A 27,276-nucleotide genomic window follows, 5' to 3' on the forward strand; every position below is an offset into this window, starting at 1 on the left:
ATTTTCCAGCCCATCTCTCTCCAAGGCAGAAATAGAATTGAAGTGAAGACCATCTAGACGAGGTCTCCAACGAAGAGGCTCAGAATAAAGTCTTTGATAGAAAGAGACAATAGCACTTCGCACCTCCTCCTCCGAAGACAAAACTGCACCATCCACCCACATCCGCCCAATATGATTACTCCTCCTATTACCATTAGCAGTTCTGTGAAAAAACTTCGTATTACTATCCCCCTCTTTGAGCCATAATGCCCGAGATTTCTGACGCCACGAGATTTCCTCCAAAAGAGCAATCTCCACACATTCTGCCTGGCAAGCTGCTCTTCTACTGCGTTGAGATTCCGTAATAGCACCCTCCCCTTCCAATCGATCAATCTCCGCAATATCAGCCACAACCCTATTCTTCCTCCACACCAAGCTCCCAAACACCTCCTTATTCCACCTTTTAAGATTTGTTTTCAGGATTCGAAGCTTTCCGGCAAGAATATGGCTCGATGTACCCACCACCAGATTCTCCTCCCACCAAGAATGGACAAATTCCTGGAAGTTATCCGCACGAAGCCACATGTTCTCAAATCTGAAAGGAGTACTGCGAGATCTCAAACCTCCACAGTCCAAAACCAAGGGAATGTGATCTGACGTCACCCTAGCCAAAACTGCCTGAACAACATCCGGAATTTCTCCTCCCATTCACTTGAAATCAAAAATCTATCAATGCGAGAGAAAGTTGGAACTTCCCTTCCACTGGACCAAGTAAAGGAAGCTCCCTCAAGAGGGAGATCAATAAGCCGGTGGCCATCAATAAAATCAGAAAAGTGCATCATAGCCTGAGTCCACGGGCCAACTGTAGACCTCTCCGCCGGGGATCTAACCACATTAAAGTCTCCTGGCATACACCAAGGAAGAGACCACCTCCCCTTCACCCCATTCAACTCCTCCCACAAACCATCCCTCACAACATCATCAACCAGCCCATACACCCCAGAAAAACCCCAAGTGAAGCCATCCTCCTCCATCACAAAAGCACAAGGTAAAGAAAATCTCCCTCTGCAAACATCAACTTTAGTCAGCCATCTCCTATCCCACATAATAAGAACACCTCCTGAAGTCCCAACAGCATCCAACGCCTCCCATTCAACAAAGCGGTTGCCCCACAGACTTTTCACCACCCGATCAGACAAAGAATCAATCTTTGTTTCTTGAAGACACACCAAGTGCACCCCCCATTTCCTCATAATAGGTTAACCCTCTTAACCTTGACACTTGATTATTTAACAGTTTAATCACCATTAATTTAATGAAAGCTTAAGCTGTTAAATATTTAAAACCTTCAACACGCCCCCACATGTGGCCTTCTTTTGGTCCAACACATGTTTCAATTTTAAATTAAGGTGAGGGTGAGATTTGAAAACAGGACCTACCCTACTTTGATACTATGTTAACAACTATCTACTCTAAAAGCTAAAGTTGTTAGAGAGGGTGTAACTTAAATATTTAAATCCTTCAACAATTATTTAACAATTATCCAGGGTTCTTTAACATTCTCTGCTTGAATCTCATCCTTCTCAGATTATATATATATGTATATATATTCATAAGTATCCTTATCCTGGGTATATATAAAGAATATGTGGATGGAAGAAGAAACCTGTTGTATTGTTAGGACCAAAATCATTAATATTTGCTTGTATGTTACATTGGATGTGCTGATGCATGGAGCGGTAGCCTGTGTTAAGTTGGAGGGCAGTATTCCTTCTCTTACCACAAAATTTTCTAGCTGACACATTGATACCATTTTGGAAATAAAGTTTTATATTCTCCAGTTATAATTATGCATCTAAACATGTCATGTGGTAAATCTATCTTACATTCATTTATACAACGCACATGTAACAAACATATTGTAATCTAATTAATGTACAACCACCATTAACTAAACAGTCGCACATAAATTAAACTAACATACATCAAAGATTAACTAAAATAACAAGAGACATCAAACATTAACTAAGCAAAACCTCATACCTCAAACATACATGTAGTAAATAGTACTCCCTCCATCCCATATTTCTTGTCTCAAAGGATAAGAGTGAAGTTTCAAGTGTTACAATGATATCCCTTGAGAGACAGATATACACATTTAAGCTCACATACCTAGAGTTAATACATGAAGTATACCATTGATAAGGCTCGGCTCTAGAATTTTTAACCGCTATGAATGATAATCAATGGTTTAAAGCTCAATAGTGGGTGCTGCCAATGAATAATATTCAAGGTTTAAGCTCAAAGGTAGCTTCTACCCACAAATGATGATGAAATGTTTGGACCATGGTAGAAGTCTCTCTCTCTCTCTCTCTCGCGCGCGCGTAAATGTTCATTACAAGGAGTATTTATAGTCCAATTTTGAAATATAGCCAGCCGGTGTTAGGGAGGATGGAGGAGTTTGCCTTCAGCCTACTATTGGAGAAGGTATTGGGTGCGCCCGGCACAGCTCATCTGAGCCACACGTACGGCTCGGATGAGCCAGTGCACGTTCCACTGGCGTACCCAATATCTATTCCGACTATTGGGCGCTCACCCAAAAGTGAGCGGAACTTTCGACGACTTTGCCATTGAGCATTTGGATGGGTATAATGATCAAGCCACTCCACACTAAATTCAAAATCTTTTTCCTACTCAACCAAACAATGACACAAATCTATGGAACTCGTGTGACTGTTTGTAAAACATAGAAAGTTGTTTACTCAAATAGCAGGGCATTGTTTAAATTAATCAGTATCATATTAGATACAACTGCAATACAGACAAATGCAGTTGAAAATTTTCTAAATTGTATGGACAGATGCAGTTGAAAATTTTCAATATTGTGTGATATACTATTGTTAACATGGGCTCTTTTATACCTATCTACAAGAGTCGGGATAGTTTCGAACTTGAATGTATACAACAGTTTCTTTTGACTCGTTAATGAATTGATACATTTTGATTGTTTCAAGTTATAGGTTCAGGGAAGACGATACTTGTTGAGAAAACACTGGAGGGAGGAAGGAATCAACATGTAAATTTTTTGAGAGGGCTGACCTCTATGCATGTAAATAATGATTATTCTATTACATGTAAATTTTTTGAGAGGACTGACCTCTGTACATGTAAATAATGATTATTCTAAGTGTGTACAGACAATTATTGCAGAAGTTGTATATGAAAATATAGGTAGGTATATAAATTTTCTTTGTTTACACACTTTACACGGATCCCTAGCTTTACTACCCCATTAAACCAACGTGGAGCCCTAACACAGCCCTAAATGCATAGTAGATACTATAGTAGTTTGTGTTACATATGTAGAGAGAAAATTTAATTGCACCAGTTGTAGTGATAACATGGTATTATCAATTTATTAAATACTAGGATTTATTAAAATAAAATATGTTTACTTATGTGACATGATATAATTGGTTGATGGAATAGATAACGAAGTATTTAAGGTTGGATTATCAGGAATTACGGTAAAATTACGGCCTTATTGTTTACATTGTTTGGGACATAGTCCCTTTCGTTTAAACTAAACATACTCAAAAAAGGTTAATGACAATCTATGCTCGCTTGGGCAATAGAGTATCAAAATTTCACTTATGCTCTTGTGAATTGAATTTTAGAAATCGACTTAGGAGCTAAATAGAAAAAGGCAAGTTCCCACAATGCCATTTAAAGAAGTTTTTGGCATGGGAATGTCAACATGATTTCTGGTCTTTTCAACTATGACAAAAATCATGCATAGTTAATTTGGTACAAAAATGAAAAAATGGGTTAAACTAAACATCGTTCTTTCCATAATGTGACTACAAGCACGATTCTTTTCATAACTTTATTATTTTAAAATTCTATCTCATACAAGATTCTGTCCATCACTTTATTTTATTTTATTTTTATTTTTATTTTTTATTCATTTTTATTGAAATGCTTTTATAAGAATTCTATAAGAAATTAATTTTTACAAAATCAAGAACAAAAATTTCATTTGAAGTTATCAACAAAAATCGATGATTTAAGAATCTAAATTTTTATTTTATTAATTTGCTTGTTTTTTTTTTTTATTTTTTTTTTTAAATCATTGTTATTGTTTTGTTAAATTTTCAATTGTTACATTTTTTTAAAAGTTATATTAATAACAAAATCAGCCGTCATTCACATAAATCATATTAACACTTATGCTCCGTGTGGTTGAAGGGATGAAAAAATTGATGGAATAAAGAAGGGGAGAGAGGGATGAGGCATTATAGGGAAGAGAAGGTGTCATCTTAACACTTTTTTTGTTTGTTGGAAGGAAGGGAGCGAGAGGTCGAGAGTTATATATATATATACACTTTTACCAATATACCCTTATTGTAAGAGTGAGAATTTCAGTAGGTTTAACAAGTGATTTTGTAAGTAATTAAAAGTTAAAATTGCTGTGACATATTGGTAGGGTAACTTTTCTTTCATTCCCTCTCTACCTCCCAATTTTTAAATGAATAAAACACTTTCCAAAAAAATGGGCTTGGAACATGGTTAAGTGAACCGGCCAATTCAAAACTATTGTTCACCTACTTGATACCAAGACTCATTGACCGGTTCTTAAGCAATCGGGCGATACTCTAATTGTAATGGCCATTACGGCGGCCTTGAATTGGTCGATTCTCTTAGAGAATGGGACGGTTCATCTGTTTCATACTAATTAAATCATAAAAGAATTCAGGATAAAAAAAAAAAAAAAAAAAGGAAAAAAGCAAAAAAAAAAAAAAGGACATTATTGTAAATTAATATAACTTTTTCAACAAAATCAAATATTTCCTGTGTTTTTTTCTTGTAGGAAATTTTATGGAAAGTTAAGTAGTTATGGAAAGTAATTTTTTTAAAAAATATTTCTTTTTTCAGCTAACCAAACTTTTAAAATGTTCAAAAAAATAACATAAAATCATTTTCTTTCTTTTCTTGCAATTTCCATCTAATCAAATAGTTCTCATTTCTCATAATAATCCATATCAAATGAACACTAAATTCATATTGATTTATTAAATTGGAATGCATGACAGGAGCAAAACCAACAAAGAAAACAGGGCAAAACTGCTATAACAGATACTGTGATGGCTCGAAGCCCTTTGCCACGCACCGCTAGCATCAACATGAGATCTTCTTCACTACCTTCAATTACTTAATGGTGGTTTTGAGGAAGTTGCCATCATCTGCAAGCAACAAGTGAAAAGCCTAGTGTATTACTAATTTATCTTTGTTCCGGTGGCTTTAGGTCTTAACTCTCGAACCCTGAGTCAAGATTTCGACACTAATTTATTATTTGTTTACAAGTTGTGTCCCTTGGGCATTTCTTCTTTTTGTAGAAAAAAACGAAAAAATAATAAAACAAAACTTGTAATTGATGTTTTACTGGATTTTGGAAGTTTCGCTCAAAGATTAATGAAGATCTCCAAATTCAATGTATTTTGCTTTTGGAATTTGAGGCTTGAGATCTCTTAACGAAGTTATTGAAAATGACATGACTAAACTATTTTATTGTAAATATTCAGATGTTGCAAGTATTTCACTATACATTATTATTGATAGAGAGAATGATCGGTGTAAATAGTAGTATCATTCTTCTATTTATGCTGACACTAGTGTGTAATAAAGTACACACCATATTTTTTAATTTTTTTTGATAAGTAATAATAAAGTACACACCATATAAAACTGTGACAAGTTATTCAAATCATAAAATGGTAAATTTATTTATTTATTTATTTATTTTATGATAATTTTCATGCTATTTAAACAATAAAATGGTAATTTTTCTTAATATTTTTGAAAAAATTTCATTAAACATTGAGAAAAAAAAAAATGATACAGAGCTAGAGGGAAAAGACACCTAAAATCAAAGACACCTAAAATCAAAGAGACACAGCTCGGGTGAAAATCACCTCTAGTGAAATAGGGTGCCATTTACTCCATTTTAAAATAAATGATCCAGAAATGGCCACGTCACCCATGTTTGGAATGCATAGTAAAAAAATATTAGATGCATAACAAGAAAATGTTAAGATGCACCTTATGAAAATGTTAGGATGTACTTTTACTTACAAAAATGGAGAAAATAAATTACTGGAGGTGATCCTTATCCAGAAACCCAGAGAAACAGCAACCACAAGAAGCAAATACACAAAAATCAAACAGAAGGCCAAAGCCTAACAAACAAACATAAACATAACAAAATATGACCTTATATAGCACAACAGCAACGTAACATACAGTAATTTATTTCAACATAATAATTCAGTGGCCCGCATTCAATTTTTCAGCAGAGTAACAAAGACTTAAATTAACAGGTTCAATAAATCTCATTAAACGAAAAAGGCTCTCTCATTTTGTCATAAATCAAACCAGAAAGGACGAGATAAATTTTCAATCGAACGTGCCTTCTGCAGATAGCATTTGAGAGATTAATAACCCTGTAATCTTTATTATGATTAATCAATGATGAAGGGTGAAATTATTTTAGCAGAGATTGATAAGTCTCCAACTTGAACCCGAATCCTTACACTTTGTAGACGATTGCACCAAACAATAACTTCTATATGAGAACAAGAAGCTTTATTTGAAAATTTTCTGTCGTGTCCATCACCTATCAGATGCAATATGCTAAGATATCATATAGTTGAAGCCTCGATATAAGCTGAATGTCTCTCCACAAGGAGTTCGATCAATGGTCTCTCCACATCAGCACCGGATTGAGTATTGTCTCGGTGAACTGAAATCATTCCACTACTTGTGACAACTACAACCTCCTCTTTACGGGTCAAAAGCTCGTTTGCTACTACTGCATGCATCCCATACTTTTTAAGGGCCATACCAGCCTTCTCTAAAAGAATCTTTGAATCCGTCTCTAGCTATTGATAAGAAATCACACAAAAAAGAATGTGTCAGGCTAATGAATTCTATTATCTCTAGGCTCCAGAATGCATTTATATATTTAACAACATAAATCATGTTATGAGTAAACTTTCCTTAGAAGATGCTATATACATGAATGATACATCTTGGACCAAAATGTCAAGTTCAGTTGAATATTTAGATGGTGCTTTCTGAAGATTATAAGTTATTGCATCACCAAAGGGAGGAGCACACAGATGCACTATCATCACTCCACTCTTTCAAGGTTTGTGCAATCAAGAAAAAGAAAATTGGAACCTTAGAAGAAACTTTCTGTTCACAAAATGTCTTTGGATTAACCCACGCGTCTAGCAAGCGACACAACCACAACTATTCCAAAACACTTCATTGTCTTAGGTTAAGTTCCAAATCCATTAGGTTTTTAAACAAATTGGAATTTTTTGTTTTAGATGTATGACGAATACAATCATTAAAAATTGTCCCTCTTTTTTTACCTGTCGTTCTTGTAGATGCAGCAAATATTATCATTATAAATTTACGGGTGTGGATATGCTCAACTCACCCTAAAAGCATCTAATTAATAGTGATAAAATATCAAACCTTGAATGATATGCAGAAGGCTGTGGGAGCCCACTCTTTCCTTAGCACTGAAAGCATCTTTGGGACTTGAACAAGTCGCATATCCAAAGGACCAGATCCAGACTGAATTTTATGTTCTGCCTGGACATTTACTTCAAGATTAAGCAAAATAGCAGAAGACGAGATATATATATATCAATTCAGGTGACCATAATACACTTTTCAGCTTCATTAAGAATAATATCCAGGTAATTGTGTGACTGATCAAAAAAAAAAAAAAAAAATCTAGGTAATTGTGTGGATCTGTGTCACAAAGCCGACTAGTAGAGAACAATAACAGCAATTTTATGTTTCCTTGGAGTGATTGTCAACGATGAGTAACGGATGAAAAAACCCCAAACAAAAAAATATACTCTGTTGAACAACATTTGGTACTACAGAAAACAATATCTGAAAAATGGTTCCAGGCTATTTGGACTGCTTTATGGCCATTGCCACTGAAATAATGCCTATATTAGACAAATAGATACGCCGTCAGTCCTAAATGTGACTTAAACAAAATCGCTCAAGGATAATCGCTAGTCTCTGTCTTCAAGGGTTATAACGATAAATTAACCCAATATTGCACTAACCAAATTAGAGTTCATGCATGCATAATTAGGGTTTCCATATTTTCATGATTTTAATTTGATTTGATTCACTAATTCTTCTAATTATGCATTGAAAGAGTTTCAGGAACTTCTCAAATGAATTTTTTTCTTAGTATTAAACTGCACTAGACTTCAATCAATCGAAGCATTGATCGAGACCTTCTAGAGTATCATTGATTAATCGACAACAGCTTTGATTGACTTAGATGTTCGGAAAATCAGTTTTCAAGTAGAGAGCATCCAGTGGTTTTTCTTCTTTGGGGTTTCCACATAAAATCTTGTGTCCATTGTTTTTACTTTTATCTGCTAATTATGATTGTGGATTGATGATTTTTATGTTCTGCTTTATTTTGGATTTAATTTCTATTAAGTTATTTTAAATTCAAAAAGCTGCTAAAATCAGTAATTCATCATACACGACCTATTCATCCTCTCTAGGTCTAGATCACGGACCTTGTGCAGATCAACATAAAAGTCTCTTTTTCACCAAAGGCAGTCTTAAGTTTCATATATGTTGATGCTTTACATATACTAAAACCAGGAAAATGATAATGATTTAGAAAGAGTAATGTATCCTTATAGTGTAGGAAAATTCAGAAGTAATGCAGAATATGACATGAAACAAAATATCATTCCACAATGACATGATCACAACCAAAAATCACAGTAACATACACCACAACACAAGCATAAAATCCGTGCTCCAAACACAAGCAGCAAGAGTTCTCACAGAGGATTTACCAGATCTACTAAATGGAGGCTGAATTAAGGAAGGAAAATTGAAGATAAATATTTACAACAAATTAACCCTTACCATACTTTCCCATGGAACATAAAAGTCAGACACTGCAGCTGCAAGATAAAACATTGCACTTGGCCCAAGACTCCTCAATGATATTGCAATCAACTGTAAAATCTGCACATTAAACAGAGATGCAACAATTAATATACAGAAGACAATCTTCCCGCAAACACCCCCACCCCCAAAATGATAGCTGTTCAAGATCATACCATAAAAATCAAGTATAGGAACAATTAGTTAGTGGAACTAAGAAAGGCTGAAAAGAAGAGGGGGGAGGAAGTGTAGCCAAACTACCAAGCTACATAACAAAAGGAAAAAAGGTGAAAAAATATGGCATGAAAGAAGAGAATATTATATTCTGCACAAAGGTACATGGACACTAAAGTAAATGGCAAACTGGAGAAACTAAAGGCAAACAAAGCTTGTTGCAAATAATTTTTTATTTTTATTTTGATAATTAATTGTTGCAAATAAAAATAGATGATCAAGTGCTGAAATATGCATATTTCAGCCCTAATCTCGGGTATTTTAGTCCTTTCATCTATCTTTACTTTCCCGTTTTAGTCCTAATTTGTGTTTTTGTCAATTTCAGGTCAATAAGGTTCAAACGGGCTAAAATCAGTTCATTAAAGTCTTTTTGGAGTCAAGCAAGTGCATCGGAAAAAATCAGAAAAATTGACAAAAAGGGGCTTGCGATCGATCACGGGTACACATCATCGTTTGCAAGTACACGTCATCGTTCGCAAGCCACGTCATCGTTCGCAACCACGTCAGCGGATAAGCTCGAATAAAGCCAACTATGTGCGAACGATTGCAGCAGAGTTGCGATCGATCGCAACACTGTACGATCTATTGCAAATTGCCCTGACAGCCTGATTTGATACTCGATTTTTGCCCAAACTTCAACTACCAAGGGGCTATGGGATTGCATCATTTTTGGGCACATTTCTAACTCTACTCATTTTAGCATTAATTTACATTGCATGATTTAAATTAAATTCTAGATTAATCACCAAATCAAGCCTCTTTTAAATCTCATTAGCACTAAGTCAAGTTAGATTCTAAAACGTGTTCAATCCTCGAGAACAATCCTTTCTCGCTATACTTAAATTGTATAAGTGTTAAGTGGCTTTTATAAATTGTAAAAGTTGATGCCCATTTGACATACATTTTAATTATCAAAAAGTACATTATTTTGTGTACACACTAAGGTCACATCAATAGATACAAAGAACTTCATTTGAAGCATTTTCAATACAAGGACATTGTCTTCTATCTATAGGATTGTATTAAATTGCAAAGGTGGCACATCATTAGATGATGAGATGCCATGGTTCAAACAGTTCCTATTTATACTATACCAACATATTAGCAAGGTCAACATCACTTGACCTTCCAAAAAACAAAAAGGTCAACCTTCTGTGGTTCTTACCGCCACAACATCTCTGTAAATCACTGCCGCTACGTGTGAAACGCCGCCCACGAGTGAGACTGTTAAAGCTAATCGATCACCACTTTAAACACTATTCATATCAGGGATACCACTGGACAGTGTAGCTTGCTGAAGCCGATAGAACACATCAATAAGAGATGGAAGCTTTGAACTGTCCAAAATTTGTGCACGAATGGGCTCATATTTCAACAAAAATCTAGAAAGAAATCAAACCACATTTAAATCCTTAAGTTGTTGTTGCGTATGTAGAACATTAGAGATAATGGGTTGATACATATTCGACAAATGCAACGAACATAAACAACAGTCACGAGACACAACAGAAAAGCAAACACACCACACACAAATGATACAAAGATTTAGCATGGTTCGGCAAAGCTTACATCCATGGATGAGAAGAGATTCCACTATGATTCATAAAGATATTACAATACTAGAGTATCAACACCATGTACATGCCTTTTCACCATGTACCACTCCGTGAATCGGTCCCCTCACTATTAGTTCCACCAGTGTTTTTCCTACTCTACAAACCCATAAACTACCTCCACCCATCAACTCCCTAATGAGACTACATCTCTCTCAATCTCGTAAGCCTCAACCCATAACCTAGGTACCTATTTATAGAGTTCCAAACTTAATTCCTTGTTGGACAAGGATTATAATTTATTAGAGCCCAAGACTTGCTTAACAAGAAATTTCCTAACATAATACTGTTATCAGGACTTATTTGTTATCACTTATATAATGTTGGGGCTTATGTGTAATATTTGAAACTTGTTATTATAAATAGAGGAAGGATGAAAGTACTCTTTCATTCTTTCTCTCTTTTTCTCTCATCTGCTTTCTTCTATTTTTCATCTTCTTTATCACTTACTCTTGCTTTGATTATATCTTAAAGTCAACATGGTATCAGAGCATGATTTGTAAAGCTCTAGGTGTGTAGTTGAAACCCTAGGGCAAGTTTGTGTAAACCCTAGTGGGTTTGAAGGGTTTTGAAGAGATTCCAAGATAATATTTGTTTGCAAAGTAGTAGTGTTAAATCACATCCACACGTACCGCGGATCCAACTAAAAATTCTTTGGACCTATTTTTTTTTATCTATTGTAGTCTCGATCGATGTTTTTTAGTGTTCGCGGGGTTCTGCAACAGTGGCTTTTTCTTCGTCGTTCATGATTCTGGTATGGTTTACTTTATTGTTTTCTAAGGTTTGTGTGGTTGCTTTTTTATGCATCTCAATTTTTAGAAGACGGTAATCTTTCTAGTTGAAGTTTGTGTGTTAGAGAGGTGGTTCTCTACGTATTTTGTTGTTGTTTTTGTTTCTGAGGATTGTATGCCGAGAAACTGTTTGACAAAATGTCTTGCTTAGAGGTGACTTCAAAAGAAGCTGAGTCTTCTCCTAGTCTGACTTCAGTATTGGGAGGTAGTAGTGATCATCATCCAGGCCTTTGTATTACGGTTATTAGGCTAGATGAGACAAACTATATGGAGTGGGCTCAATCTGCTCGTATGCATATCACTGGTCGTAGGATGATCGACCATATCGAAGGGACTGCAACGTATCCCTCCAAAAGCAATCCTAAATTCAAAGAGTGGAGTGCAAGTAATGCACTAGTTATGACGTGGTTGTTGCAGTCAATGCAGACACAGATCAACAAAGGCTTTTTGTTTGTGAAAACAGCTAAAGAGCTATAGACGGCTGTGGAAGAGGCGTATTCCTCGGTCGGTAATTTTGCAAAACTGTATGAACTCCAACAACAAATTTCAAGATTCAAGCAGGAAGACTAAACTCTTGCTACATATTACCACACTCTAAGTGGTAAATGGGAAGAGTTGGATCACTACCAAGACTACATACTTGTGTGTGCAACTGATGTTAAAGCATTTCATGATATGGTAGAAAGGAATCGAATCTATGAGTTCTTGGGTGGTCTGCATCCAAGATATGAGCATGCCAGGTACTAGTGTTAGGCAGGTATCCGGCCCCTACTTCTGTTAGAGATGTGTTATCGTATATCCAGGCTGAGGAGAGTAGAATGAAGGCTATGTATGCACTTTATACACTAAACCTAAGCCAGAAGTACCATTGTCTGAGAGGTCTGCTCTCGCCACACAACAATGGAACAAGCCTAATCCTCCAAAAGGAGTGAAACAGGATGACAAGAGCAAGTTGAGGTGTGATCACTATGGGTGTGCACGCCATGCTGGAATCTATACGGTCACCCTATTCCAGCTCCTACTAATGCAAATGCTCGGCCTGGTCCATTTAGGGGGGTTATCTATAGCACATACTGTAGAGCGTGAGACTGCTTCTACTGGTCATGCCTCTTCTGGTCATGCCTCTTCAGGGCCATCGAGTTCTTTGTCTGGGGCTGAACTTGATGCTTTCTGACATCTATTAGCACATGATTCCTCCATTTCCACCTCTAACTTCGCTCAGACAAGTACCTCTCATTCGGCACATTAGGTTTCCACATTATCTAGTGGGCCACCTTGGATCATTGACTGGTATGGCATCTGATTTTTCTTCGTACAGTTTATATTCTGGTAAGGATAAGGTTAAAGTGGCTGATGGCACCTTCACCTCCATTGCGGGGAAGGGCACTGTTTCTGCCTCTCCTAATCTTACCTTATCCTCTGTTTTTTTGTCTTGCACCATGACACTGCCTTGCTTACTGTCCCTTCGAAAGTGTTTAGTTGTATTTGTTATGTTCACACTCATCATCACAAGGACAAAATGGACCCTAAGGCAATCCGATATGTCTTTCTTGGATACTTCGCCACTTAGAAAGGGTATCGGTGTTATAACCCTACCACTTGTCGTCGCTTTGTCTCCATGGATGTTACATTCGTTCAATTTGTTCTTCTTTTTTTTTCCACTGCTCGGGTTCTCAACAGGGGGAGACTACAATACAGGTAGAGAATTCGTTGTCCATTTAGAGGGAATGCCCCCTTCCTTTGCCTGTTCCCATTCAAGGGGAGCTTCTTTCTGAGGTGCTTTTGTCTAGTCCTCCCAACACTAATAATTTGTAGCAGGGAAAGCAACCAATTGTCTACACTAGGAGGGCAAAACAAGTTATTGACTCACCTCAGGACAAAAAAGCCTCCTTCGATCCAGGTAATTCTTAGTTGACATTGATACTCCTGATTCTTTTCCCAATAGCATTCATGTTGATCTTGATATCCCTATTGCCTATCGTAAGGGTGTTCGTAGTGGTACAAAGCATCTTATATCTCAATTTGTATCCTATGATGCCTTATCTCCAACATATCATGCTTTCACTTCGTGTATCTCCTCTGTATCTGTTCCTTTTAGTGTTTTAGATGCTCTCAGTCAAACTCCATGTAAGAAAGCTATGCTTGAAGAAATGAAGGCCCTTGAGAAGAATGGTACTTGGGATATTGTTCCATTACCTAGGGGTAAGAAACCAGTAGGTTGCAAATGGGTTTACACAATAAAGTATCAAGTAGACGGAACAATTGAGAGATATAAAGCTCGGTTAGTTGCAAAGGGCTTCACTCAGACCTATGGAATTGATTACACATTTGCTCCAGTGGCAAAGATGAACTCTATACATGTTCTTCTTTCTTTGGCAGCCAATTTGAATTGGCCTTACATCAGCTGGATGTAAAGAATGCTTTCCTTCGTGGTGACTCGGAGGAAGAGGTGTATATGACTATGCCACCAGGGTTTAGGCTTGCCAATGGTCAGAATTTAGTGTGCAAGCTAAATAAAGCCTTATATGGGTTAAAGCAGTCGCCATGTGCTTGGTTTAAGAGGTTCAACACTGCTATGAAAAGAGTTGGGTACGCACAGAGTTAGACAGATCATACTCTCTTTATCAAGAAGCACCAGGGTTGCACACTGCCCTTATTGTATATGTTGATGATATTGTTATCACTGGAAATGATCCACAAGAGATTCGTCGAAGGAAGTTATTCTTGGGGATAGAGTTCGAGGTCAAAGACCTCGGATCATTGAGATACTTTCTTGGCATCGAGGTGTGTAGATCGAAGAAAGGGGTGTTCATTTCTCAACGGAAGTATGTGTTAGATTTGTTGGTTGAAACAGGCAGGCTTGGAGCTTGACCAATTGATATTCCCATTGAGCATAACCATAAGCTTAATAATGTAGATGGAGACCCATTAGATAATGTGGGAAGATTTCGACGATTGGTTGGGAGATTGATTTACTTATCTCTCACACGCCCGGATATTGCCTACGCTATTCGTGTGATTAGTCAGTTTATGCTGCTCCACGTACGCCTCACCTTGAGGTAGCTCATTATGTTCTTCGCTACCTCAAGGGTTCACCTGGTAAGGGGATATTATTTGGCAATCATGGCCACTTGCATGTTGAAGCCTATACTGATGCTGATTAGGCAGGGTCTGTGACAGATCGACGATTTACTTCAGGATATTGCATATTTGTTGAAGGCAATCTTGTTTCATGGTGAAGCAAGAAACAGTCTGTAGTAGCTAGATCTAGTGCAGAGGCTGAGTTCAGATCCATGGCACATGAAGTTTGTGAGTTGTTATGGCTACGTACGATGTTGGGCGAGTTGAGTTATCCTTTTCGCGAGTCAATAAAGTTGTATTATGCCAACAAGGATGCTATTAGCATTTCCCACAATCCATTTCAACATGATAGGACAAAGCACATTGAAGTCGATTGACACTTCATCAAAGAGAAGCTTAGTCTTGGACTAATTTGTATTCCTTACGTTAACACACATGATCAGGTTGCTGATGCTTTGACTAAGGGTGTGAGCAAGACTTGCTTGCAAAATACGTTAGTCAAGCCGGGCATGATAGGTACCTTTGCACCAGCTTGAGGGGGGGTGTTATCAGGGGCTTATTTGTTTTTACTTATATAATGTTGGGGGTTATGTGTAATTTCTGAAACTTGTTATTATAAATAGAATGTGGTGGAAGGATGAAAGTATTATTTCATTTTATCTCTCTTTCCCCATCTCTCTCTCTTTCTCTCATCCGCTTTCTTCTTCTTCTTCTTCTTCTTCTTCTACTACTTTATCACGTAGTCTTGATTTGATTATATCTTAAAGTCAACAAATACAACTCTAAAATAGAAACCTAATTAGAATAAGAATTTGAGACACAATTTCCAATAATCTCCACCTTAGCTCAAATTCCATCCAATCAATCGATTCCACGGCATTGATCAGAACAATTCTTTTGCAACTTCAATCTTGACGATCCCCCTAGAAAACTTTGATTGACCACACTTTTCTTGATCAGCCAATCCTCCAAGGCTTCACCTTGACTACTCGAGCTCCATGCCATGAACCCATCACGATTTTCTGACATTGTGACCAACCAAGCCGATTGACTCAACCTACAACTGAAACCCATTGTAGTACATGCTGAGACTCCTTGTGTTTTCTAGACCTCCTTCACCTTCGGCTCTGATACCAATTTGGTGTAGCGGAAGCACGTGAACAAATTGATCGATTTATTGAATTTCATTAAATCTTTCTTATTCGCTCGCTTTCGCTGCCCTAGCATTCAGTTCCACAAACTCTCAAAACTTTTGAAAATATTATTATAAGTTCGATGTTCAAGATTGATGTATTGCTTACACACCTCATATAGATACGTGTGATATATTACAAGTCCCATAATACATTGGCTTCATACGCTCCCATATTTGCTTGGCAGTATCGAGATAGAGTAAGGTTGAGCTGATGTGAGGTTCAATGCTAGTTAGCATCAATGAAATCATCTGAGCATCCTCCTTTTCCCAGGCAATGAAAGAAAATCATTTTCTTCGGCTTATCCCCAACCAAATGACTACTGAGACCTTTGGCTTTGAGAAAAATTTCTACAGATTTAGCCCATAAAATATAATTCCTACCATTAAGCTTAACAGAAGTCATGGGAGAGTTAAATGGAAATTGTGGAGGAAAACAAATCTGAATTAGATGCCAAACTAAACCAACTGGGTACCAATTGAACCAATCTGAACTCAAGAAGAGAACTGAACCCATGGGCTACCAAAGGAACCAAATCAAAATGAGAAGAAGAGAAGACCAATATACGAGTGGGAAGAGAAGAAAGTAGACTGAATACCAGTAACAAAGAAAAAACCTGAACTGAAAAAAAAATGAAACTGAACTGACTAAACTAGCTTGAAATGGGACCTGTCAGAGAAAAAATAAAAAATACTAATTCAGTTGTTTCAGTCAGGTTGCTCTAAACAGGTTGGACGGAGTGTGTCAAAAGTCCATCTGGTTTTTCTCCAATCAGATTGACAGTTATTCTAACTTATACTCCGTAATAGCTCAACAAGTATAACCAGTATGTCAATATATTCCAGAGTAGGACATCTGATTCCTTACCACCAAACACTCCTCTTCTGCTTCCTCAAATCAACGTTCAACCTTCAATGTGATGGACATTGGTTATATCTTCGATGATGATGATCACTAGTTATATCTCCAACAATGTTGGCCACTGGTTATCTCTTCAATGACGACGGCCACTGGTTATATCTCTAAAGATGACAACAATTGTACAACTGATTTGATCATGATGATGACGACCACTACAATAACCATAACTGATTCAATCTCCACAATGACAACCGCAACGACCTCTGTAACAACAACCACCATGACGACCAGCATTTGACATCGATGACCACGACCATAAGATTCAGTCTCATACTTGATTCAAGTGCATTATGGTCGAGTTTAAGGATTGGACAGAAACACATTCTACCGGTAGAATGGCATTCTATTTAAAATTTTCTAAAAACAAGTGCACATTCAACCGGTACAAGAAAGAGTCCAACCTATAAAATCCTATTATGTTTTAAAACTTTAAGAAGAATTTTCATAAAACACTTCAACTAATTTAACAAGCAAAGTGACCCCACAATGCTCACTTACATGACCTGAGTGTTGTTAAACTAAGTTCATTTAGATTCGAGGTTGTGATGGATCCATATTTTGCTTTCAAAAACTTTGAAACCAAGACTCAACAGATATAAAACTATAACTCGATTAAACGAGTTTTGACTACAGAATTTGCACACAATTAGGTTTCTAACATTTTAATGATTAAACAATGGCCATGAGAGGTTCAACTATCTAAAGTACGAATCCAACCTAAAATTTTGACTGCTACATTGTCATCTTACTCTAAATTAGATATTTGATTGACGAATTTTCAGTGTTTTCTTCCTTGCGCTTTTATCTTCATCAGCTCCTTCAATAGTAGATAAACTGATTTAAGACATTTTGTTCAATCTTACAACCCTAGTTTCCCGTAGGAATTTTCCATCACATTAATCACTATCCTAACAGTCTTCTAGTTAAATAGGAACCCTATGCTTTAAGGGAAGAATATAGATTGCTTGGAAACAAGATAGCAGAGTCTAAGATCCAGTCTTTGATAAATAGATAAACAGGAGAGCTTCTTAGATGCATCGCCAAATTCGTATGGCTGCATGGTTGAGAAATTTCATCCACATGGGCCCATGTGATGTATAATGCATGCCAAAGAGTGTAAACGACACAAGAGAGCTGATTTTAATTACACAAGCAAAAAAAAGAAAAATACACCATGGATGACATTGAGAAAACTTGAAAAACAGATAGCTACAACAACATTTGGTACATCAGTAAGAGGTTTAGAGATCTAAATCACATTGATTTTAGTGTTATTTTCGAAGTTCAACACTATTTTGTTTAATTTCATCAAGTATATAAGCATCTACTGGTTACCTTACAATCCTATGCTTCATAGGAAGAATATGATGGGTAGTATGGAGCTTGATAGATACTGTACACCAAGGCCCATCTCCCCGAAATTTTGGGGGGGTATTTTGGTAATTTCGGCACTTGTTATGTTGCCCTATTGCGAGGGTATTTATTCATTCTGAACTCTCAGTATCCGCTGCTGTTTTTGATCGTCATAGTGAAATCCATGCCACATAGCCTTAGTTTTTGGGTGAACCAAGTAAAATCTGTGTGTACTTGTGTGTGTGATCTATTTTTCTGCTCAATTTCGCAAGGGAATATATTACTTCGAACTAGATAGCAGAATCTAAGATCTAGTAATTGCTAAATAGTTAAACAGAAGAGCTTCTCAAATGTATCACCGAATCAGATGGCCGCATGGCTGAGAAATTTCATCTACATGACTACGCACCTAACTAACTGAAGAGGTGGATCATCCATGTGATGTATAATGCATGCCAAAGAATAAAAAACAACACAAAAGAGCAGATCTTTAATTACAAACAAAAAATAAAAAAGTAAACCTTGGAGGGAGATGAAAAATCTTGAAAAAAAGATCGCTACACTGGCATTTGACACATTTAGATCTACATCATGTGACTAATTTAACGCTATTTTAAAATTCAATGCTATTTTCCTTAATTTTATGAAGAAGATTAGCATATGCTAATTAAACATGAACCCATGCTTCAAAGGAAGAATATATTGCTTGGAACTAGATAGCAGAGTCTAAGATATAGTTTGATAATAGATAAACAGGATAGCTTCTTAAATGCATCACCGAATTTGGATGGCCACGTGGTTGAGAAATTTCATCCACATGACATGCACATTCCTCACATAAGAGGTGGATCACCAACCTGACTTAAAATGCATGCCAAACAGTGCAAACGACACAAAAGAACTGATATTTAACTACAGACAAATAAATAAATAAATAACACAGATGGGGATGAGAAATCTGAGACAATAGATTGCCACACTGGCATTTGGCACTTCAGGGAGAGTTTAGAGATCTATATCATATAATTAACTGAAATAAACCTGAAGATACTCGAATATTGTTGTAAAGGGAAGTTTCAACAAGAGGCCTTCTGCTACAGCCTGCAGTAAAATGAGATCTCATTGTGGCTCACTATTACAAAATCTTATGCCAATGCATTGATAACACTGAAAATAACTAATACAGATAAGTGATATCCATACTGCATGATGTTCACTAATGGCCCTCCGCACTGCTTCAGAATGTGACTGGCAGACTGAAATATGAAGCAAAATTAACTCACTTCAGCAAAATTCTGAGAACCTTTAACTGATAGCATAACAAAATCCATGAACAAATTGGTCATGACTCATAACTATCATGATAAATTATAAAGTTCAATGCCGTAGCAAAGCTGGCAGAAATAAAACTTCAGTATATCACAACCTCCCCAAAAAGAAAGATCATGAAATTATGTGTGAGGCACAATGAAAATCGCAAAACTTTTAATCATCCATGAAAGATATTACTTGACTAACTGAAGATAATTAAGCTAAGGTGAGAACTAATTATGTACATATGTTGCCTATACTTGCGTTTGCTCCCCTTGGCTCTGTAGAAGGGAGATTAATAGGTCTTGACAAGCTAGTAAAGAATTTTTAACTAATATTTGAAAAGCAACAAAAATATTGACAATTCAAAAACTAAAATAACTGTCAATCAAGCATTCCATTCAATCCATCATGTAATTAGTTGCATAGAACAATAAAGTAAATAGAGCACAATCACACAATGGACACAGATAGTTTTTGTGGAAACGCCAAAGGAAAAACCACTGGACCTAATCCAAACAGATAAAATCTACTAACAAATATTTTTTGGAGAGCACTACTAACTTACTCTATATGCCTACGTATGCTCAGAAAGAACAAAATGTAGCATGCTTAGGTATTTTGAAATTTTTAGGCCTTTATATAGAGTTTAGAGTCGCTGTCATTTTAAGAGATTCAATTCAATAAGGAAACTGCAATCCGCAAAGCTCAATGAATCAAACCAACGATTGATTGATCAACATCAGGCTAGTGACCCTTGATTGATCCTTTGATCGACCAAAGTGCCCAGTCTTTTTATACTTTAAGAATTTAATTTAAAAAGTTTCAAAAACATTAATATTCATATCAAAGAGGATTTTTAATTCATCAAAACATGAAATCTATAAAATCATAATTGATGAATGCATGAACCCTAATTTATCTTTTTCTCATAAGTATAAAGTTCACTTTTTTGGTCTTCAATGTAGCTTTGATTCCAATTGTGCCCTAGGAAAAGTAAAAAACACTTTAAAACCTATAAAAACGAAAAGTTTTTGACAAGAAATTTGCTAACCCAAGTCCTCTTGACCTAAAACATTCATTGGCCTTTTAATGAGATCAATTTAACAAAATAAAGGACTTAAAGCGTTCAAATTTTACTACATTATTCCTCATGGCTACTGCAGTAATCAAATTAAGGTCGTCCTAAATTCAACGTGTATCTTACTTTGCCAAAGCATGAAAAAAATTAAAATAAAAAAAGGTAATCAATTTGCAATGTGTTATACTATAGACTTGCATTGTGACCAACAAAAGCAGTAACTACAAACCTTGAATGTTCGACTCATTGATGGACTCGAAACATTCAAGCAATGGATTATCTGGAAGAGATCTACAATATGGCTGGCAGGTTCCCCTGCATACACAGATAGCCTACATTATTCCTTATTCCAACAAATAGTACACTCATGAACCATATAAATATCTTATTCTTGACAGAATGAGAAGCACAAACATCATAAGAATAGAAAATTTACCTGCGATAGAGAAAGATAACAGAATATCCAGCCTTCACAAGATACCTGTCATTTCACAGTTGGTCCATCTGGTAAAAATTGGATTAAAGCATCGATATTAAAGTAACAGATATAAAATAAGGTGCAGTGGGCAGTTTACTCTGTGGAGGCTGCTCCTCTATGGCCTGAGCTAAAGTTATCTATGTAACGGACGCATCGTTGCTCCAAAGGAACTGTTGTCCCACCAGAAGTTACACATACAACCCTATTACCTCTTCCATTACCTGAAAATACATGTCAAGAAACAATCCACCCTGTGACTCAACAAAAAAAAAAAAAAAAAAAAAACAATCCACCTGTCTGCACCTCAATTGTAAATTTATAGTAATGATTTATGTGGAATAGAAGAAATGGGACAGAGGGAAGTTGAGCTAGAAACTTGAGTATCTATATAATTAACTGCAGATAGAGAAGCAAACTTGCCTGATGATACAGAATTCCTTCCTATAAACTCATTCAATTTTCTACTGATATCGGGACCATGTGTTAGAGGAGGAGCCGAGTCAAAGAAGGACTTGATATCTGTATATAGTGCTTCTTTTGGAGCTTCTGAGTTGTTCATTGCATCCATTAGACTGCCTGCAGTCATGTTTGTTAAAAATAAATTAACGCCATGTTCATTGTGCATTTTGGGTTTATTCATGTATCTGTTATTGTACATGTATCAAGCGAGTACATGTATCAAGTGTGTGCATGTATTAAGTGTGTGGTTGAGAATTGTCTTGAAAAGTTCAAAGGTCTATGGTTGAATAGTATATATAGTGTAAGAGATTTGTTGTTAAGATATATCAACACAACAAAGAATTCAATACAATCCAGAAAAATATTTGTTTCTTCATTCTTTTCCCCTCTTCACTTAGAAATTATTTAGTTGGTTGAAACTACAGCCAACATAAGTGGTATTAGAGCTTGATTTCGATCAAGAGCAAACTGGGCGTGAAGCTTTTTGACGGGAAAACAAACCCCAAAGAAGATCGATCATGATGGCAACTACAGCCAATCAAAACCAAGGTGCCCATCAATCAGCACTTCCCATTTTTGATGGGGAAAATTACGATTTTTGATATGTGAAGATGAAGACCATTTTTCTCTCATATGATTTATGGGATTATGTTGAAGATGAGTACAATGAACCGGAGGATACAACAATTTTGACGAATGCCCAACGACAACAATTGAAAGATCATAAGAAGAAAGATGCAAAAGCTTTAGGCTTGATTCAACAAGGAGTTGCTGATACAATCTTTCCCAGAATTATCAATGCTTCTAAAGCAAAGGAAGCATGGGATATCCTCGAGAAGGAGTATAGAGCAACACGAAGGTAAGAACTGTAAAACTCCAATATTTGAGAAGTGATTTTGAAAATATGAAGATGAAAGAAATGGAGTTGTTGAAAGATTATTTTTCTAAACTTATAGAGGTGGTAAATCAAATGAAGACCTATGGGGAAGATATTTCTAATCAAAGAATTGTTGAAAAAATTCTAATTAGTTTGCCAGAAAAATATGACCCTATTGTTGCTGTTATTGAAGAGACTAAAGAGCTTGAAAACTTAAGTGTTGAAGAATTGATGGGTTCCATAAAAGCATTTGAGCAAAGGTTGAGTAGGCGCTCCGAAAAGACAAAAGTGCTTTTCAATCTAAGCTCAATGAAAGTTCCAAAAATCAAGAAAAATACCCATCAAGTTTTGATCGATCCAAAGGTGAATCTTCTAGAGGTGGAAGACACGGAAGAGGAAGAGGAAGAGGAAGAAATAATTTTGAGAGAAGTGGAAATATAGAGTCCACTGAACAAAATTGTGGAATTTGCAAGAGAAGTAGCCATGTTGACAAAGATTGTTGGTTTCGGGGAAAACCTCAATGTTTCAATTGCAAGAAATTTGGACATGTTCAAAAAGATTGCTGGTTGAAAACAAATCAGCAAGCTAATTTTTATGAAGAGCAAGAAGGTGAAGCGAGCATGTTTTATGCTTGTCACACGACATCGGAACAAAAGGATGATGCGTGGATTCTTGATAGTGGGTGTAGTAACCACATGACCGGAGATAAAAACATATTCTTGGAGATTGATTCTTCATCAAATTCTCAAGTGAGGATGGGAAACGGTGCCTTGGTCCAAGCAAAGGGAAAAGGTACTATTGCCATAGAGACAAAAAAAGGAAGAAAGCATAATCGGGATGTGTTACTTGTTCCGGATTTGGAGCAAAATTTGTTAGGTGTTGGACAGCTTGTAGAGCATGGGTACTCCATTCATTTTGATGAGGACTCTTGCAAAATTTATGACAAGGGAGGACAAAATCATATTGTGGCAAAAATAAAGATGGGGAAAAATAGAAGCTTTCCTCACTTTTTCATGTTCAAAAAATATGGCCTTGAAGATGGATGTTGTTGATAAGTCATGGCTTTGGCATAGAAGGCTTGGGCATTTGAATTTTCAAAGCTTAAAGAATTTACAACAAAATAGCATAGTGTATGGGTTGCCAACAATACAAAAAGTTAAAGAAGTTTGTGCTCTTGGCAAGTATCACCGAGAGTCATTTCTGAAAGAAAAGGCATGGAGGGCTAAAGCACCATTGGAGCTTGTTCATATCGATGTGTGTGGACCGATGACAACACCAACTCATGCGAGTAACAAGTATTTTATTATTTTCGTTGATGATTTTTCAAGAATGACATGGATTTATTTCATGAGACAAAAATCAGATGTGTTTTCTATTTTCAAAAAATTTCAAAAGCTTGTTGAAAGGCAAAGTAGCCATCTTATCTAAGTGTTAAGAAGTGATAGAGGTGGAGAGTACAACTCAAATGAGTTTGAAAAGTTTTGTGAAGATATTGGTTTAGAGAGGCAATTAACGGTTGGGTACACTCCACAACAAAATGGAGTGGCAGAAAGAAAAAATAGAACAATTATTGAGATGGGAAAATCAATGCTTCATGAGAAGGGGCTACCTAAATCATTTTGGGGTAAAGCCGTGTATACGGCTGTTTACTTGATGAATAGGAGTCTAACAAAAGCAGTGGAGAATAAAACTCCATTTGAAGCATGGAGTGGAAGGAAGCCATCATTGAACCACTTGAAAGTTTTTGGGTGTATTTGTTTTACTTATGTTCCAAGAGAAGTGAGGCACAAACTTGATGAAGCTAGTGAAAAATGCATCTTTGTGGGTTATAGCTCAAAATCAAAGGGCTATAGACTCTTTAATTTGAAAAAGAATAAATTGATTATTTGTAAAGATGCTCTCTTTAATGAGAAGGCTGCTTGGGATTGGAAAGAGAAGAAAGTTCAAGATCAAATCTCCATTTTCAATGAAGAATCAGGAAATCAAGAAAACGAAAATGAAGATTTTCTTGAATTTCCACAAGAAATGTCTCCTGTATCTAGCTTACAATCAAGCCCAACTTCTCCATCAAACTCAAATTCCTCATCTCCAAGTTCAACTCCAAGAAGAATGAAAAGTCTTTGTGATGTGTATGCAAGTTGCAATTTTTGTGTTATTGAGCCGAAGAGGTTTGAAAATGCAATTAAAGAAGTGGCAAGGAAGAAATTCAAGAAGAAGAGGAAGAGGATGAGATTCAACTCAAGTATTGCATGACCGAAGACCAAGATGCGGACATCTTCACCAAAGCACTTCTAAGAGATAAGTTTGAATACTTTAGAGAATTGTTGGGTGTCACAACATGGCATTAAGGGGGATGTGTTAAAAATAAATTAATGCCATGTTCATTGTGCATTTTGGGTTCATTCATGTATCTGTTATTGTACATGTATCAAGCGGGTACATGTATCAAGTGTGTACATGTATCAAGTGAGTGCATGTATCAAGTGTGTGGTTGAGAATTGTCTTGAAAAGTTCAAAGGTCTATGGGAGAATAGTATATATAGTGTAAGAGATTTGTTGTTAAGATATATCAACACAACAAAGACTTCAATACAATACAGAAAAATTTTTGTTTCTTCATTCTTTTCCTCTCTTCACTTAGAAATTATTTAGTTGGTTGAAACTACAGCCAACAATGTTCTTGTTAAAACTCCACATTTTAAGGCATCTTTCAAATGACAACGAAAGAGTGATTAGAGGGTAATAAAGAGTGCTAGTAGGTTACACTGATACATACCTAATCTTTGACACTAAAGCACAAAGTGATTTGCGACTGGTATAACCTTTCCTCCCTCTAATTAAATTTTTTTTCCCTAGCAAAGGAGAGGGAGGAAGACACGAACACAGGCACACCCAGCTCTCCGGCTCGAGGAGCTGGACACTGGCCACTGAGTAATATACCCCACAGTGTGGAATATTTGTGAGTGTGTGTGACTATTTATCTAACCCATGGGAAAAAAAAATAAAAAGAAGTGACTCCTCTCATAATTGAATCTTGTCTTTTCACACTTGGCAAATTTTTACAAGAAAATGTACATAGATAAAAGGGTAAATTACACTTGCACTACCTGAGGTTATGTCATATTTCAGCTAGATGAAGATTTTTGTTTTGAATTAGTGGTTTAGCATTTCACTTACACCCCAAATGTCAATTTTTGGTGAAGTCAAGTACTTTTGAGGTGTTAAATGACTATGCTATCCTTTGACCATGTGTTGATTATTTTTGTGACCAAACTACCCCACATGCACCAAGAGATGAATATCCACATCAGCAAAATACTTCACACATAAGCCATCTTCTCTCTCTGCACAGACCTATCCCGGTGATACCAATCACCCTTTGTCACCATCAAGATCAGCACCATTTTCTTCACTTATGGCCTAGCAAACCAGAGAAAACAACAGCAAACGCAAGAAGACCCACATCAACAACAACAACCCAGATTCCATAGGTCTCATCCTTACCGGCGTCACCTGCGACCGTTCAACCAATTCAACTCCGGTAATTGTCAAAATTTACTAGTTGCCCAAAAAAAATATATACGGAGTACGCCAAAAAAAATTCACATAGCAAAATTAATTAGTAATTTCAGGTATTATCATAGTTGCACTCTAAGTCACAGAGCTGTGCTCTGTCAGTTCTGTTACAGTCTCAGGCTCGTTCACTCTGACTATTCAGATCAAAATTGTATCTCAAATCAATGAAATTGATTATCCTAATTTCAAAAATTCTACATAAATATATGCTGAAAAAAGCATTGAAAAGTAAAATCAATGCAATTAATGAGGTTAGGTTGAACACCTTCACATACATCTGCATAAGCTTTAAAGGCCAAACCATTAATTACAATCTCACATCACACAATCACTCTCTTTCGTCACGCAGATCACCTCATTCAAATCACGCACACAAATCAATCATCCAAAAACTTTTGTGGAAACAAAATCTTTACCTTGTTCTCGTGTGTATCGTAGTGAAGAAGAATGCGAATAGCTTCGAAACTCAGAGAAGGAGAATTGCTTTCCGGCTGCCGGAATATTGATTTTCCGGCGTCACCTACAGACCCGACCCATCAACCAAACTTCTTCATCCTTACCGGCGTCACTTACAGACCCAGCCCATCAACCAAACTTCTTCATCCTTACCGGCGTCACCTACAGATTCAACCCATCAACCAAATTTCGGCGGCAACCTCTCATCAACCAAACTCCGGCCACAACACCTGTCCAAATTCCACCGCCGCCGCTTCCCTGCCGCCTTTCATATAGTGAGGGAGGGCTTTGACGCCGAACTGTGCAAAGGTGGTTTGGAAGTGAAGGTGTTGAAAAGAGTGGTGAGAGTTAGAAGGAGGAAGATGAGATGGTTCAAGACGATTGCAGAGATGTGAGAGTGCACAGAGACAAAGTTTGGAGAGGAGAGACCGTTGTGAGGAAATGGGTTTGCTGCTTCAGGGTTATGTGTGAGATAATGATGCGAGAAGGTGCTGACGTGTGCGACGGCCAGGATAGCTACGTGGTGATCTCGGGACTACACGTACAAACAGGGTGTGTATATACATACATATATATATATATATATATTAACATAGGGTTTTTTTGCCATTTAAAATTATATATATTTTTTATATTAAAAAATTGAGAAAAAAAGTAAATTGAGATGTAAATGAAAGTTAAAAATCTTCGTACAATAGAAATATCACATAACCTCAAAAAAGTGTGAATGTAATTTACCCTACGTAAAAAGATTAGCCCAATAACAAACTTGCCTCATTCTGTGTGTACTCAAATATGTTAACCCATTATGTTAAAGAACAAAAGTCTCCTGTAAGTTGGGCGCAAAAGTAGGAGCAAGCATGAGTA

The 27,276-nt window shown here is 36.5% G+C and overlaps 2 protein-coding genes across 3 annotated transcripts in view; one reads left to right on the forward strand and one right to left on the reverse strand.

Moving 5' to 3' along the window:
- The window catches only part of LOC132273522 (uncharacterized), a 33,840-nt gene extending 30,649 nt beyond the window's left edge, over positions 1 to 3,191 (forward strand). Inside the window, exon 14 of one of the 2 annotated variants that reach the window (XM_059774480.1) lies at positions 2,994 to 3,191. The gene's annotated coding sequence lies outside the window, so the exon portion shown is untranslated. The remainder of the gene's footprint in view (positions 1 to 2,993) is intronic. The other variant, XM_059774481.1, reaches the window with a different exon arrangement.
- Positions 3,192 to 6,229: 3,038 nt separating this feature from the next.
- On the reverse strand, positions 6,230 to 26,863 carry LOC132273523 (phosphopantothenate--cysteine ligase 2-like). The gene is made up of 10 exons (XM_059774483.1): positions 26,370 to 26,863; positions 21,458 to 21,617; positions 21,139 to 21,252; positions 21,000 to 21,044; positions 20,793 to 20,878; positions 19,375 to 19,427; positions 19,213 to 19,272; positions 8,965 to 9,066; positions 7,522 to 7,641; positions 6,230 to 6,917 (listed from the first exon to the last, which is right to left on the reverse strand). The coding sequence occupies exons 2-10, from the start codon at positions 21,607 to 21,609 to the stop codon at positions 6,678 to 6,680; spliced, it is 972 nt and encodes a 323-aa protein (XP_059630466.1). The 5' UTR covers positions 21,610 to 21,617; positions 26,370 to 26,863; the 3' UTR covers positions 6,230 to 6,677.
- Positions 26,864 to 27,276: the final 413 nt, after the last annotated feature.

This window comes from Cornus florida, unplaced genomic scaffold (genome assembly GCF_030987335.1).
Source record: "Cornus florida cultivar Cherokee Brave unplaced genomic scaffold, ASM3098733v1 CherokeeBrave_3.0.0_Hap2_Chr09, whole genome shotgun sequence".
Lineage (NCBI taxonomy): Eukaryota > Viridiplantae > Streptophyta > Magnoliopsida > Cornales > Cornaceae > Cornus > Cornus florida.